The sequence below is a fragment of the Thalassophryne amazonica genome, chromosome 5, assembly GCF_902500255.1.
Source record: "Thalassophryne amazonica chromosome 5, fThaAma1.1, whole genome shotgun sequence".
NCBI lineage: Eukaryota > Metazoa > Chordata > Actinopteri > Batrachoidiformes > Batrachoididae > Thalassophryne > Thalassophryne amazonica.
The window spans coordinates 119922553-119939092 of NC_047107.1; the positions used below are offsets into that span (position 1 = coordinate 119922553).

The following is a 16540-nucleotide window of genomic DNA, read 5'->3' on the forward strand; positions in this document are numbered from 1 at the left end:
GACTTCTTTTATGCATGTGTGCAGTGTGTCAGCCGTGCAGCCTCAAAGTGTTGTTTGTGTGTACATGGATATCTGCATAGGGCCAAAACATTCAGGTCAAACGAGCACATGGCTGAAACAAGGATTACATACGGGATGAGAAAAAGCACGTCATGTGACTACACCACCTCCCTTCCCACTCTGACTCAATTGTTCTTGCCTACTCTGTAATATTTGCTGCCACCTGCTGGTGGCTAAACACACGCACACAAATTATCCTGATTTTTACCTCATGGTCCATTCATTCCTACCTGAGGTGACACTAAAACATGCCTGACCCATGAACTTTAAGGAGGTCCATATTCTTTCTTTTTTTTTTTTTTTACAACAAATTGATAGAAAATGTATGATTTCCTTAAAATTGGTGGACCATTAAATTTTGGTGCAGCTCTGGATCCAGAAGAATAAAATGATCATCATTGTGATGAAATTATGCACATTTCCTGCTCCTCCCTCGCTGAAAAAATGGCATCAAATTAACCAGTCCTAAAGCCACGCCCACCAGAAATTTGATTGACATGTTCAAATATGTGATGCCGCAAATCAAACTTGGTTTTGCTCTTGACACCATCAAATTCAAAGAAATTCCCCATCTTCAGACATTTTATTTAGTTAAGTGTGAAAATGTAACAAAACACAACAAACCATAAGAGATTTTTTTATTTTAATTTTTTAAGTGGACTCATCCATTACTGTGTTGTGACAGTCTTTCAAGGAGTAGTGTGATGTGCACCATGGAGGCATCAACAGCTCACATTTGCTCTTTGGTCATTTGTTAGCATCTAGGTTAAAAAATATAATATAAAAATGAAAAATAGAAACTAATATGGTTAATTTTCATAGATTAAAAAAAAAATCCTCAAAATTTTTTGTGCTTGCATGCAAAGCTCACTGGCTAAGTGCCCCCCCGCCCTATCCTCAGAAAATCCTGAATACACCCCTGAACTGGACTTTCATATTTCAGCACCTCCTCAAAAAAAAAAAAAGAAAAAAAAAAAAAGACAAAAACAAAACCCACCTGCGTGAGTGCACACGTGCACACACACACACACACACACACACACACACACACACACACACACACACACACACACACACACACACACACACACACACACACACACACACACCACACACACACACAGAGTGAGAGAGATCTACCCCTGTTTTTATATATTTTTTATTACAAAGAAAAGGCACCAAATACAGGCATATTAAAAGCATCATAGTTATTTTCCACAAAATATTAGCACCAAAATATGTTATTTCCCAGAATTTCCTGTTGACATGCTGTTTTCAATAGGCACACAGTTGATAAGACAGGATGAGAAGCGATAATAAAATAAAAACAAATTATTTCAGCAGTGCTCAGTTATCTTCAAACAGTGTCATCCACTTAAAATAAAAGAAGAAATGACTTTGATATCAGTATCTGAGGTGTAATAATACATTATATAGTACGATAAAAATCGATAAATGAGCGAGATGTCGGTTTGAAAAATGGACTGTGTGTCTTTGGGTTTAATGAAGGCAGCAGACATACATCCGATATAAAATCATTCTTTTACATCAACAGTAAGGCGAAAATGTGCTGAAACTTTGATTTTTCTCTGTGGCCATATCAGTACAATCACGTAAAATTTCACTTATCAACAGAACAGGAGGAAAAATCATATTAAAAAAAAAGAAATGGTTGGACATCAGAGGAAAAATACTGCATGGCACTTTATCAGCAGCTGTCAGACTACAGTACGAACAAAAATAAGGTTTTGCTGAAATAAAGAATACTATCTTTTTTTCATAGTAACTGTACTACTGTCTGCAAGTAAGGCTTGAAATGCATGTTCGTTTGTTTTCAAAGCAAACAGAGTTCCTGCGTATGAAGGACGGACAAACATAGGGCATAATTGCACTTGATGATTATCCTTTTCATTTTTCAGCAGCGATTTATTTATGATGTTTAACGCTTTCGGGCATCTCAAGCAGCCGAAGAAATGGACACTGACCTACAGAACGACTGGAGAGGAAATGTTCGCACAAATTCAAGAACTGCTCTCTTAAAGGAGTCAAACTCTTTGAGGCTAGTTTATTGACGCACTGTAAAAAAAAAAAAAGTTTCAGAAGAATCAAACAGTGAAAAGTCCTCGACACAATCCAACATCTGTGTAGTAGGGTTTGTAATTATTTTGTGCGTGTGGCGTCGGAGTACGTCATGTTCCTTTCAAGCGTTTGTGCGTCCTAAAAAATTAACAATATGTTCACGAGTTGCAATATGTGTATCACCCGCCAGAGCAGTGTAACATGCTCACTAAGGAAAGAAGATATTCTGTTGTGCTAAATCTGCCCCCTGGTGGAAAATTGCAGGTAGTGAACCACAAGAGCTGTTAAAAAGAGCTTTGACGTGTCGTTAACCTGAAGGATGTTCCCACCTTTAAACTACAATGTAGGCTGGAGGGGGAAGTGGAGATTCGCTAAAGGAGAATTTCTACGATGCTGATACTCTGCAGTAGTAAACTGACTCAATGCAACGCAGCAAAACAACCCGTGTCTGAGCTAGCAGACATGATTTTGGTGCTACAAGGACATAAATGACGAGCTACAAGAAACTCAAAGGGGTTTTTGTCCAATGGGATGTGCGGCTGATGGGATGCAGCTCAGTGGTTCGTGGATTCCTGAGGTAGTCCAGCTGTCCTTTAGCTGGAGTCATTCTTGTCCCTTTTACAGATTCGGTATAAAATACATTAATAAACATCCATGTACGTACAAACTGTTTGAGAAAATAACTTCCTCATCAACATTTCAGACCTCAGTGCCATCGTTGAGATTGTTGTGGAGTTTGACCTCCAGGTTGACCTGTTTGACCTTGGCCTTCCCGTTGGGCTCCTGGTTGCGGCTGAGGATGTTGACGTTCCGCACTGTGCAGTGTTTGCTGCCGAAGTTCTTCTCCACACACTTGTCCATGCACACCTCCACCTTGGTGTTTAGCGGATACTCCTCGTACGCTTTGGGGGTCTTCTTGGTCTTCTTTCTGACGGCGCGTCGGCAGCGTCGGAGCAGGAAGCAGGAAGCCAATAGGACAAGGACCAGCAGTGTGATGGCAGCCACGCCGCCGCCCACAGAGCTGCCCATGTGGTGGCTGAAGGTATTAGAGGGCCCCGCCTCCAGGCAGAGCAACTTCATGTTGGTGCCGTTCTTCACTTGATCGCCCTCGTTGTCGTAGATAAGCGACTCGTCCAGCGTCAGCCGGCCGCTACGGTCCACCAGGTCACGTTTGGAGCGGCTCAGCTGGTAGGTGACTGAGCGCTGAATCCTGGGGCTGGACCGCGACTCCGGGCTGATCACATAAATCACTTGCAGGTACCACTGGTGCCCTGCCTCCACCTGTCAATCAACAGAGTGAAAACAAGTTACTGAAAGATCCTTTTAAACCTTGTAGACTTAAAAAGCAAAGTGAAAAATTGTATTTTCCTGACAAGCTGAAGGTGGATACGCTCTTTCCTTAAAATTAATATTCAATTTATTTCCCTTATATAGCGCCAAATCACAACAGAGTTGCCTCAAGGCGCTTCACACAGGTAAGGTCTAACCTTACCAACCCCCAGAGCAACAGTAGTAAGGAAAAACTCCCTCTGAGGAAGCAACCTCAAGCAGACCAGACTCAAAGGGGTGACCCTCTGCTTGGGCCATGATACAGACATAAATTACAGAAATAATTCACAGAACAATTCACGGACGAATATACAAGAATTGCTGTTGGTGCACAGGACAGGAGGGTCACCAACACAAAAACAACTCTCATCTCTGGATGGAGCTGCACCTTAAACAAAGAAAAAACAGAATCAGGCATCAGAAAGACAAAAAATACTGTATAATTTGCCAGCATTAATCAACAAGAAAAACAGAAGAAATACTAAGGTGATTGCCGGCCGCTAGCCCTAAGCGTCACTAAAAGACCCAGAATTTAGGTGAAGTTGAGGCCGCTGCCCACTTCAATTACTAATAACATGAATTAAAAGAGTAAAAAGCGTAAAACCAGTATGCCAGTATGCTAGCCATATGAAAGGGAAAATAAGTTCGTCTTAAGCCTGGACTTGAAATATTAAAGACACCTAATAAATCAATGTCCTGTCTGAGGGCATGGGACCATAAAGTTATTAAAAACATATTTAAAAATAACTATGTTATTATTATAATACGTCAAGGTTCAATACCTAGCATCACACAGCATCTTAACTTGAATACAAACAACAACTTATCCTACAAAAGCAGGAGAAAATGAATGAATGAATGAATGAAAGTATGTATCATTTAATCTGAAAAAATCTACTGGCTGGTCAACTGGCAGTAATGACTGTAATGTTGCTTGCCGTTACATATCTACAGAAATTATGCTGTCTGGCCTCCAGCTTGTAATATCATGGTAAGAGTGTTATACATTAAATGACCAGTGGATGGCAGTGAGGCATTAAATGAGGCTTCAAATAATGAAGTATTTACTGAAGCAATTGGCTGAGATGTTCCAACAATTCTACAAAGTTTCAATTCACCATTGCCATGTTTGTCACTGCGTGATGTTCATTAATATAAAATATTTGCAAATTCCATCTTCTGAAATATTTTATACATACACACGGCATCAGCAGTTTTGATTCCAGAAGAAATCTGAATACAAAATCACATAACTGAGCTCCGTGTTACCAAAGTGGGAAAAATATCAAACCCCATATTATCTTCAGTATTACACCACCCAAAATTATTCTTGTGTTCAACTTCATACAAACACGCAGTATCACCTTACTACTACTACTACTACTAATAATAATAACAACAACAACAACAACAACAGTAATAATAATAATAACAATAATATGAGCGAAGCGTCATGCAGCGGTGCAAAGCTCACTCATGGTACAGGGCGTCCTAAACAGGAAGTGCCAAAATTCAAATCCACAGTAAAACAGGAAACGATCAAATGTCAAACACTTCCTGGATTGACAGACGAGATCCCATGGAATCTTGCAGGAACTCAGTGGCAAGCTCACACTCAAACAGAAAGCGCCGAATTCTCAGTCAGTGAAACAGAAAAGGTTGAACACTTCCTGGCATTGGTGGAGCTAGAGCGGAGGCCGGGGTTTCACTGGACTCCCCTGAAATCTGATTGGACACAGATGACTGACATGTCACAGCACCACACGTATGGTTGAAAGACCTGCATCTTCAAATCAGTGAGTCACATTGACTGCTAGGTTCCTCCTGTCCAGTAGTTTGTGCTGTGTACCACAAAAAGTTCTAATCCACCTTAGTAGAAGAAGAAAAATGTTTGCTCCAGATTTGAACTGAACATGTCGTTTGAACTATGGACTTCTAATTACACCAAACTTATATTGGTGAGTAAACAACCATATTTTATGTCAGAAATGAGGTCCAGGTTGTTAAAAGCAGCATTTCAGCTAGAAGTTGACAGAAAGTACATTTGAGATGAAGGCCTAGATTTGATGTTTTCGTGAAAGAAATGTATGTATTTCTTCATAATTGATGTAAATAAAGTCCAAGACATATTCAGTGACTTGGAAATGTTAATGTTTCCATCCGCTGACTTGTCTAAAGACAACTGGCAATAAAACTGATTATTATTTACAGGTTCAAGTTTTAGAGATTTGCTTTCAGTTTGAGTTTGAGGAAGATAATTTTAGAAATTTTTATTCTTTATTTTTTTGTATTTCTTGTATTTAAAATGGCATAAACAAATTAAAATGTATGAAATTCCAAGTGTTCCAATACTTTTGGAGGGCACACTATCCTAACCTTATGAGGAGTGCAAAATGAGTGTGATATTATTACTGTTTTGTTTAAGAATGTTTCATTTTCACTGTTGCTGCACTTTGTGTCAAATCATAGTCATATCGTATATCATATTGATAAGAAAAATTCAGTAAGGTATATCTTCTATTATACATTCCAAATCTAAGGTGGAACTCTACTAGTGTTTACTAAGGTACACCAAAATATCTTACAAAAAAAAAAACAAAGAAAGAGAGTAGAGCCACTTAGGTGCCTGGTCCTGAGAACCAGGGATGGTAGGTTGAAAAGCTTTTTTATCCCATGTGAACTCTCGCTATCCACCTAAGCGGCTCGAGAATATGGACAGAATGTATACAAGTGACATTTACATGACAGTTTATATGACAATATTGAGATATGATAATTTGTTCATATTGTACCATATTGTACAGCCCTACTGTCAACCAGCTGAAAACTTTGAATATTAATTTACATCTACATTTAAAAAAATGCTTAAAGTGGCAGGGGGTTGAGAGCTGTAATTAGGGGGGTCAGCTGAAAAGCAAAAAAAAAAAAATAGAAAAAAGCTTAAAAAGGCGGGGGGACTGTGGGGGCAGAAGCTGAAAGGTTTTTGCCATGCTAATGCTCCCCTGAAGCATTTACTCAAAATAAAGTCTGAAGGACCTAAATGACATGGTGAGACGCTGACGAGCTTCGCTCATTAATGTCCACGACATATGAATATTAATCATAATAATAATACTTCTTTTAAAACCACTATTTCACAGAAGTTATTACTTATGGCATTTCATACAGTATCTCAGGAAGTATTGAAAACTGTTATGTTCATTTAAAAAAAGCAACATAATTAGTCTGACGTGTGGCCTGTCCCTAGACAGTAGAAACAAAATTTTATCAGTCCTTCTCTCATCAAAGTACAGATCTTCAGGGGCCCTCTCAGTCCTGGTGACCAAATCTGATCCAAGACTTGAGCCATAACCTTTCCAAATATCAGCCAGAGTAGTTTGGGTTTGGATCTTGTTCTGTTATGCACCTGTTTTTAATTATTATTATTTTTCAAATGAGAGGTCCTGGTTTGTCTGCATTTGACAGGTGAAGGTTTTTTTTATCCATGGCCTATCTTTGATTAAACATTTCATAGTAACATCTTTAAAGTCTCAGCTTCTACCCAGGTGGTTCCACATACCTTGTAGAGAGCATCGACCTTCATGGTGAAGCCATCGACGCCCGGCATGGTGGTGACTGGCTGCAGCTCTGGGATGTCTGAGGCAAAGTGAGCCTCAAATGGAACATCGTGGAAATATCTGTCACACACATCTGGCTGTTTACGATCCTGAAGAAAGAAAATAAATGAGACAAAATACTTAGAATGACGTTTTCTCCACATAAAGCAATAACCTGCTGTTTTGGTTTTTGTGATGCCACACTGAAGAAAGATTCACCTACAGTGATAGAATACTTCTGTGCCAGCAGCTTGAAGAATGAAGTTCCTCAACAGCTTTATGCTTATTACAAATAATTTAAAAACAAAAAGCAGTACAACCATGGAACTTCCTTGGGTCCTGAATGACAACCACCTAGGCAGCCAACCGGTTCATCCCCACCACTCAGAAGTAACCATCTATCTGCATTCCCTTGGCCTTCTCCAGCCATTGGGATCCTCAACAGTCAGGCTCATATGTGCTGGATCACTCATAGAGAAACCCACCACATGGCCAAAATGCCAAAGCTGCCACGCCCTCACAAAGCAAGAGATGGGTTTGTTTGATATAAAGTCATTCTAGCAGTACACAAGGAGCCAGTCTTTGGTACCAAGTCGCTTTGAAAGTGTCATGGGTGTGGGTATCAAAAACTACTACTGGCATATTGCCTTGCTAACCATAGCACCATCAATGTACGGTGCATCCAGAAAGTATTCACAGCACTTTACTTTTTACACATTTTGTTATGTTGCAACCTTATTCTAAAATAGAGTAAATCATTTTTTTTTCCTTCAAAATTCTACTCACAACACCCCATAATAACAACATGAAAAAAAGCTTCTTTTTTTTGTGAATTTATTTTTTAAAAAAGGAAGGAATCGCATGTATATAATTATTCTCAGCCTTTGGCCTGAAGCTCAAAATTGAGCTCAGCATTGTGCTCAGCACTGTGCATTGTGTTTCCACTGATCACTCTTGAGATGTTTCTACATCTTAATTGGAGTCCACCTGGGGTAAATTCAGTTGATTGGACATGATCTGGAAAGGCACACACCTACAAATAAGGTCCAACAGTTGATGGTGCATGTCAGAGCACAAACCAAGCATGAAGTCAGAGGAATTGCCTGTTGACCTCTGAGACAGGATTGTCTGCTTTTAAGGTCCCAATGAGCACAGTGGCCTCCAACATCTGTAAATGGAAGAAGTTCAGATCCACCAGGACTCTTCCTACAGTTGGCTGCCCATCCAAACTGAGCGATCGGGGTAGAAGGACCTCAGTTAGGGAGGTGACGAAGAACCTGATGGCCACTCTGTCAGAGCTCCAGCATTCCTCTGTGAAGAGAGGAGAACCTTCCAGAAGGACAACCATCTCTGCAGCAATCCACCAATCAGGCCTGCATGGTAGAGTGGCCAGAAGCCACTCCTTAGTAAAAGGCACATGGCAGCCCACCTGGAGTTTGATAAAAGGCACCTGAAGGACTCTTAGACCATGAGAAACAAAATTCTCTGGTCATTATGAGGTGTTGTGAGTAGAATTTTGAAGGAAAAATGGAATAAGACTGTAACATAACAAAATGTGGGAAATGTGAAGCGCTGTGAATACTTTCTGGATGCACTGTAAATAGTGCATACTGACTACGGGGAAATGTGGATAACTCCAGATGCATGTGTACCAGCAGTAAGAAGCGATGTTTGAGGTGCTTGTTGGGTTGGATGCAGCCGTACTGTGGCCCCTCATTGTACAGCGTCCCCGTGGGGTCGAAGAAGGGAACGTATCCATCCCTGCCGGTACAGAGGTAAACCTTCTCCAGTTGCAGTTTGTAGGCTGCGTGTAGGTTCTGATCAGGATTCCACAGAACCCTGCCGTACAGAGTCTGACCTGCACGGGGCAGCAGAGGAAAAGAAAGGTGAATGAATGGATTCATTCATTCATTCATTCGTCACACAGACTCAACAATAACAAAAACTCATAAATAGAACAATTTAACAGTGAACCTGACTGAATGAATAAATCTCACTCCTATTATTACAGTTAAAACAACAAAATTGGGAAAAACTACAGTGTATATTGAAATAGTATGACTCGTGTTTCACTAACTTGGATGGTGGACCATTTCTAGTCACCCATGACTGTTTGTGGTCGAGGTGATCAAAAGTCTGTCTACCAGCTTTTGATTGGCTGATCACACCTGATTAATTAATCATGTGTCGCAAATCAAAGAGAGGGAAAATAATCATATGTTGGGAGCTTTCAGGATGAGGACTTGGGAAACCTGGATGTGTAGAAGATATATCGTACCCATGGAGAATGCACCCTTGTAGTCCATCTCAGCCATAGAGATGTCGGCTGTGGCCGGATCCATCATGAAGACCTTCTCATTGTTGCACAGCTGGAACTCCGTGTTGAGGGAGTAGACAACGGGAACGGGCCGGTTCGTCTGCTGGAAGGTGATCGGCACCAGGAACCTGTCAGAGCGGAACAGGATACTTCTGCTATAGTTTATCTGCACAAAATGCAGTTAATCTTCCTTATCTTCAAATCTGAGGGTAAAGAACTGACACTACCGCCTCTACAAATGACTGGAATCAGTGATATTCAAGTCTTCAAATGTTAGGAAAACACTAAACATCAAGTATCTACTGATAAACCACAGAATTGTATGCTAGAGTAATGCAGTATGATTATCTTTCCAGTCCTGAAAGCTGAACAATGACATGTCCATCAGCACTATTTCGAACGATCTGCAGGTGTCCGTATGAAGCCTGTGGTGGTCCGTACTTCTCTGGAGCATGGGCGGTGCAGGACAGAGGCTTGTCTCCGGGGTCGATCCAAGGCTGAGTGGGCTGGACTGTGCAGGGGATCAAGAAGACAGTGTATTCTCCAGAGTAGTCCTTTCTGTTTAGGGCACACATTAAAGATTATAATCACACTTTTCATGTCCCACAAGGAACCTTCTGTGGTGTGAACCGGTGATGTTAGCAAAAAAGAAAAAAATTATGCCACATTGCCCCACTAGAAATACCTTTTGGTACAACCCACTGGTGTTCCCTCTCCATTTCTGGCTGTTGAGGCTGACCCGATGTTGGATGTGATCCAGTTGTAATTGGGTTAATTTTTGTTTGGGTTCAATCATTTGTGAGTAAAATTAACAGAGGCTGGCTTTCTTTTTGGAGCTGTGATGATTTGACAACTCCAATAGACTTTTAGACAGTATCTGACATTTCGTGAAATTATATAAAATTCTCACTTGTATGAAACATTTCCTACTTGGATGATAATGTGATATGAAGTGTAAATATCTTCTAGAGCAGGGGTGGGCATCAAGGGCTGAGACACTGCAAGTTTTCCTTGCAACCAAACACCTCAGCAGGTGGGTTGCTGATGAGCTTCTCCCCTGATCATAAACACCATGATTGCCCACCCCTGTTCTAGAGTGATTTAAAATATGACTGATCAGAGAGCAACACAACGTGATCTGTCAAAATTTCAACTTGTGTTAGTATTTTGTTGAACCCAACCATTGTGGATTTTTTTGTGTGCCAAATTTTTACAACATATTTGCCAATATATACACAAAAATGACACTGATTCTAAGTATTTCATCACCAAATCTTTATGACAAACCTTTATGCAATTGAGGATGACGTTTTATAGTAAATATGTACTTTAATATAAATACTTTTTTAATAAATACCAGCCATGCTTGATCAGCAGCGCCCTGTATTGGCCAAACTGTCTTCAAAATGGCTTCCTGCATTCTTTATCTGGTAAAATAAAAGTTTTCATATTGGCAAAAATAATGCAGATACCAGTATGTTTGTGAAAGGCTCATATCTGCCGATAACACTGTATCTGTCAGGCTCTTGCATTTTGTGTTTTAATGTCAATTGTGTAATGTCATGTTCATGCTTCTGCTGTTTGGTTTTTGATCTAAGGGTTTGTAGCTGTCGTGTTCTCTTGTATATTATATTCTAGTGTTGTGCTTTTAATTCTCTGGTGTTCTTCCTCTGTTTTATTTATACCTTCTGTCATTCCAGTGAAGTATTCCTCCACTTATTATTCTTCAAACTATTCTTCTGTCATTCCAGTGCTAGACTGTGCTTCTCTGCCTGCTCTCTCAAGTCCGTTTCCTGTGTTTGCTCTGCAGTTACTGACCCACAATGCTGTTCTGGTATGATTGGCTCCTGTGTTACAACTCTCTGCTTGATTTTTCTTTCCAGTTTTCTGGTTAAACAATTTGCAGACTCTATCACAGACAATATCACACCGCGGACTGATTTCCTGGTACTTTTTGACCCTTCACCTGTCTTAACACTTTACCCAAATGTGTGTTTCCACCTAGAGGTATTTGTTGTACCATTTCATTCTTTGCTGTACCTCAGAACTCTACTATACTACAGCTAAGAATAAAAACTATTAATCTTTTAAATCTGTGCTGTTCTCTGCTCTGGGGTCTCTGACAGTGCTGTCATTGTTACATATAATTCTTCAACATGTTTATCACCAAAGTGAAAAACCCTTAATTTTCTTATTTCAGTTAAGGTGGGGTATAGAATGCATCATGGTTGCAGAGAATACCTTCTTTAGCTGGTAGTCATGGTGAGTTCACTGACCTGCTGTAGGAGCTTGTGGCCCTCCACAGCTGGTATGGTGAGTCAAATGTCTGAGTGCTCCACAACAGTTGCATATCAAACTCGATGCCTCCGAGATGGTCAGGGGCCACCAGGCGGGACTTGTGGCCTGGAAGAGTGTGATGCTCAGGGACGAACTGACCTGGAGTCAGTCAAATGAAAGGATTGAATTAGAGAAGGGGTACAAAAGAAGGTGACACATGAAATTTCTGTGTTCTCTCCTGATTATTCCTAAGAGTTGTGTTTCTAAACCAAAACAAAAGAGATAATTTATGTTTGACCCTAACCTCTGAATTTGGCATGGGTTTTGAACTCAATCACCAGACGTCCATCTTCTCGAATGTAGATTCTGATGATCTGTAGTCTGGCTGAGAGAACGCTGTCCGTCTGGATGCCTGCCCACATGGGACACACAAAACAGAAATCAGACATCCAGTCCCGACTATAGACCAAGAACACGCTGGGTCCAGGTCTTTCCCCCACTCATGTTTAAACCCGTAGAAACTCTACTTGTCGAGCGGCTTGTCTTTTGGAAGCAAAAATACAGATCATCACAGCACACAGACCCACACTCCACTTAAATCTGAGTCACTTTATTTAGAGTAAATAGCACCAACTCTGGGACGAACAGATGCCTGTGAGCAGTAAATTTATCGCTTGTGATTTTGTTCATTGCATCACATCTGTGAAGGTGCAATAGACCTCAGATTTTCAAGTGTAACAGATTAGTGATGGGATGATGATACCTCAAGGAGTGTATTGACACACTACACAAACTGTGTCGACACTGTGTTGGTCGCTCAATAGTGACCCCTGCAGTAGTTATAAAATCATTGCAGGTAAATAAGATGGAAAAGTTACTGTGCTGCAAACGCAATGTCAGCCTGTGAAATAGTTAATCGCCAGTCCTCAATTTAAAATGTGATCTCATCATTCCATAATCTCATGTGCTTAATTTGTGTGTCGAGTTAAGCTGTTCATGAGAAGAGCTTAAAATTTGCTTAAAACCTTGTTTGTGTAAATGCTAAACTGAGTTGGTTTGTAAAATATAGCAAATTTGTCTGTAATAAAATTCAGAGTTAAAATTTGTAACTTGTGTATGGAAATTTGTTAACTTAAGTGTTAAAGCATACGAAATAAAAGACTGAAAATAGATTCATTTATGCATTTTATTGAAGAACAAACGTTTCTGAAGTGTCTTTGCTCCAAGGCGATTTCTCCTCTTACACACCAGTTCCCCTGCCTTAGAAAAAACTCTTTCACAGGGTACAGATGAAGATGGTGAGCATAAAAATTTCAGTGCAAGTTGATAAAGGTGTGTATATGTTTTCTGGTTATTCTTCCAGTATTGTAAAGGAGTACAAACATATCTAATTGGAAAAATAACAGTAAACAATGCCCAAAGGAGAAAAAGATTTATCTTATTTGGCGTCAAAAGATCAAAATTATTCCAGACTGGGGAAACGTCTTTGAACGTGCCATGAAGTCAGTGGAGCAAGGTGAGGGCAAGAAAAACTCCACCAGCAAAACTCCATCCAACAAATCCGCAACATGTCAATACAGTTTGTTTCCTTATAAACACAATTTGGCGCGGCACAGCCGAACAACACAGTTCCTGTATCGGTCACGTGATTTTTTCTTAAAGCGATATGCGCACCGATACGGGGTTTCACTCTTGTGTGCTCGGCACAGTGTTGACGCACCAGTGTTGTTCATCCCATCACTATAACAGATCATAGCTGATCCGCACAGACTAATTAACTGAATTAACTACATTAATTATAATACAGCGAGTAAAGGGAATGCAGCTGTGCCTGCATGTCGTGCAGTCGTGAATGCAGCCTGTTTAAAAACAGTCTCGCGGTCCCCTTGCTGTAAGCTCAGTGCACGTCTGGATCCAAACATGGAAAGAATCGCTCAAAAACAACAGGAGTTGAGGGCGAAGTGTCCCCTCCCTAATTCCTGTGCAGTGTTGAGCCCACTGAAACAAGTGCAGCACGGTGGCTTAGTGGTTAGCACTGGTGCCTCACAGCAAGAAGGTCATGGGATCGCTCCCTGCTCTTTCTGTGTGGAGTTTGCATGTTCTCCCAGTGTGTGCGTGGGTTTCCTCCGGACACTCCAGTTTCCTCCCACAATCAAAAACATGTTTATTTTGGGTCTGCTCCTTTCTCTGCCCCTGACCAAGGCTACATATCCACACCTGGAGTTGGTCCCCGGGTGCCAAACTGTAGCAACCCAGTGCTCCTGGTGGTCGGATTGCGTCTAACTGTAATTAGGATGTGTGTCCAACGCTGTCCAGATGAGACGGTTTTCACTGACTGTCTATGTAGTGGATCACGCATAAGGTTTCAGTCCTGACCTGTCCTCCAGAGCACAGTGTCATAGAAGAAGGAGAACTCCATTTCGGTGTGATGCTCCAAAGAGGCCCAGCCTCTGGGCGCTGTGACGTAGATGTAGGACACATGGAGAGGAACCTGCACTGTCAGGAAAGACTGTGCCGAGTCTCGCACCTGGGAAGGCAACAGGGCATATTCCTGTTTGTTAAAACTATACACACTAAGCAATTTCACATGTAACACCAGGTTGAAAAATGATACAAACTATCTGTCCTCTTTGAGTTTTGTTGGGTAGTTTTATTGTTAACCTCTTTAGGTTTTACTTAGGTTTGTACAGTTTCCAGGCACCTGGAAGTCAGCGGTAACAGAACCTCCGCAGACATCAATGAGCTCAGTCATGTCATAGTAGGCGTCAAATGTCCAGATGCAGCTCTTCAGGTTGAGGTGCTTGTAGAGTTGGATACTTTTGGCCTCACGGATGCTGGGGTTGAACTGGTAGGGGCGATCGTAACCCGGTCCCAGAGAGATACTGTCATAGGATAAGTCATCAAGGAAACCCGTCTCTGTGGGAACATTGTGCCATAATTTGGATTACTGCAAGTTAAAGAAAATGTCTGGACACACTTGTCAAAGGAATTTTCAACTTACCCCAACAAACCACTGAAAAGTCTGCTCTAATAAGTTACACTACACTTCGTACACTGCTTGTTTACAATGTGTTTGCTAATATTCCAAAACAGCCCGCATGTGTTACAGTCAGTGGTGGGCACAGATAACCAAAAAATGAACTTTGATAACAGATAATCAGATAACTGAAAAGTTATCTTTGATAAAGTTAAAACGATAAACCATCCAAAAATGTATTGGAAGTTACAGATAACTGATAGATTCCAGTATTGTCTCCGGTACACTTGCAACTACTAACAAGCTGATTGTGAGTTTTAACACCATGATCACTTCTGAAAGCATTAAAGGCAACCACAGACCCAAACACTGAGTCAGCACTTCTTTCTGCGTGTCCTTCCCCCTGCTGGAAGGTCCAATTTACTACAATGGCTTCCAGCACAAATGCAGCTGAGAGGAACCACAAAGCTCAACTCTCTACTCAATCACAATGCTGCCATCAAGCCGAGGTCTTGGAAAATAAAGTAATGGTGACTTAGGGTTTGGTGTAAATAAAATGAATACTGATAGAATAACTCCATTAATGTCAATTCTGTCATTTGTGCAAAGTTAATGTTGAATAATGCACTAATTCTGAAGTTTGTAACAAACACAGACAGATGGCATTCTGGGTAAAATGTGCCTCCGCTAACACTGATTGGTTATGTAAACCAACATGTTAATGTGAGGTGTGTCATGTATTGGTGTTTACAGATAAATGTGCCTTTGTAAAATAAGCCAAAAAAAAGGCATTTTCAAAAAAAAACCAAAAAAAAAAAACCAAGTTGTAATTAGATAACCGCCTGATAGAACCGGTGTCAAAATAAACAGAACACTGCCATGATCTACTGGTGCCAGTGCACGTTTTGGCCCTTTTTCATCTTATTTTTGCACCAAGTTTCAGGTTAATCGCGCGTCCTGCATCGTTTAGTATACATGGAGTAACAAGCTGCGTTTAACATCTCACGACCACCTCTCGCACTGTGCCTGTGCAAACACCGCAGACCTGTCTTGTAATTTTTATTTTTTTTTTTAACTTTGATGTCTCCCATCGAGAGTTTTTGTAAATTAAATTTGAAAAAAGCTTCTGTTTACGTTTTGCTTCTGGAAACATGAGTCCGACGTGGTTTTTGAATGTACAATGTGTGTGAGAACATAAATCGTGCGCTCTGAACTTTTACACTGTGTGGTTCTGTGGTACAGTTTGACCGAGTACAGTGATTGAAAATATCAGCCCAGCTTCAGTTTGAATACTGCCATGAACACTACTGGCCAGTAGATGGCAGTAGAGACTTGCCAAAACAAAATTCCAGATAATCTGTGTCTGCTACTCTGCTATGTTTAAGATGCGTGGAATTTAATAAATGCAAACACAATAACGCCTATAAACCCAGAGAATATATTTACAAGAGTTTTAGGCACTAGAGTTTAATGCTGTTGTCCGTGGAGCCTGATCACAGTGTCTCAAATGCATTTTTCATGTTGTGAATGTACTGAGATTATCCCATAATGCACCTGAACACAGCATGTGCACACTAAAACCTTAAAAATTAGCGCATTACTTTAAAACTAAAACATATATCTGATATTTTTACTTTATAAAACTTCAGACGTGATATTCATTTAAATGACTTGTCCGAAATTAGTTTGGTTAAAATTTTAACCATAAGTTAAAAATGTATGCCTCTGGATGACTTGGGTGATATTGCCATTGTATCAGTATGGGGTTAAAAGAAATGAGGTTTTTTTTTTACCAGTTTTCCTTTGCCTGCAGAGGATAGAGCAGTTTCTTCTAGAAGCAGCTCTTCTCTGTTTGCAGAAGGTAGAACTACACATCTGCTACAAAACATTTAAAAGGTAGGTGCT

The 16540-nt window shown here is 40.5% G+C and overlaps 1 protein-coding gene across 1 annotated transcript in view; it reads right to left on the reverse strand.

Annotated features, from left to right (window-relative positions):
* Nucleotides 1-2605: 2605 nt before the first annotated feature.
* Nucleotides 2606-16540, reverse strand: part of fras1 (Fraser extracellular matrix complex subunit 1) — a 786018-nt gene continuing 772083 nt past the window's right edge. Inside the window, exons 65-73 of the mRNA XM_034171199.1 lie at nt 14360-14574; nt 14035-14185; nt 11963-12070; nt 11658-11817; nt 9823-9939; nt 9343-9509; nt 8717-8922; nt 7028-7174; nt 2606-3420 (exon numbers count right to left, since the gene is read on the reverse strand). Coding sequence (XP_034027090.1) covers nt 2839-3420; nt 7028-7174; nt 8717-8922; nt 9343-9509; nt 9823-9939; nt 11658-11817; nt 11963-12070; nt 14035-14185; nt 14360-14574 — 1853 coding nt within the window. The 3' untranslated portion in view covers nt 2606-2838. The remainder of the gene's footprint in view (nt 3421-7027; nt 7175-8716; nt 8923-9342; nt 9510-9822; nt 9940-11657; nt 11818-11962; nt 12071-14034; nt 14186-14359; nt 14575-16540) is intronic.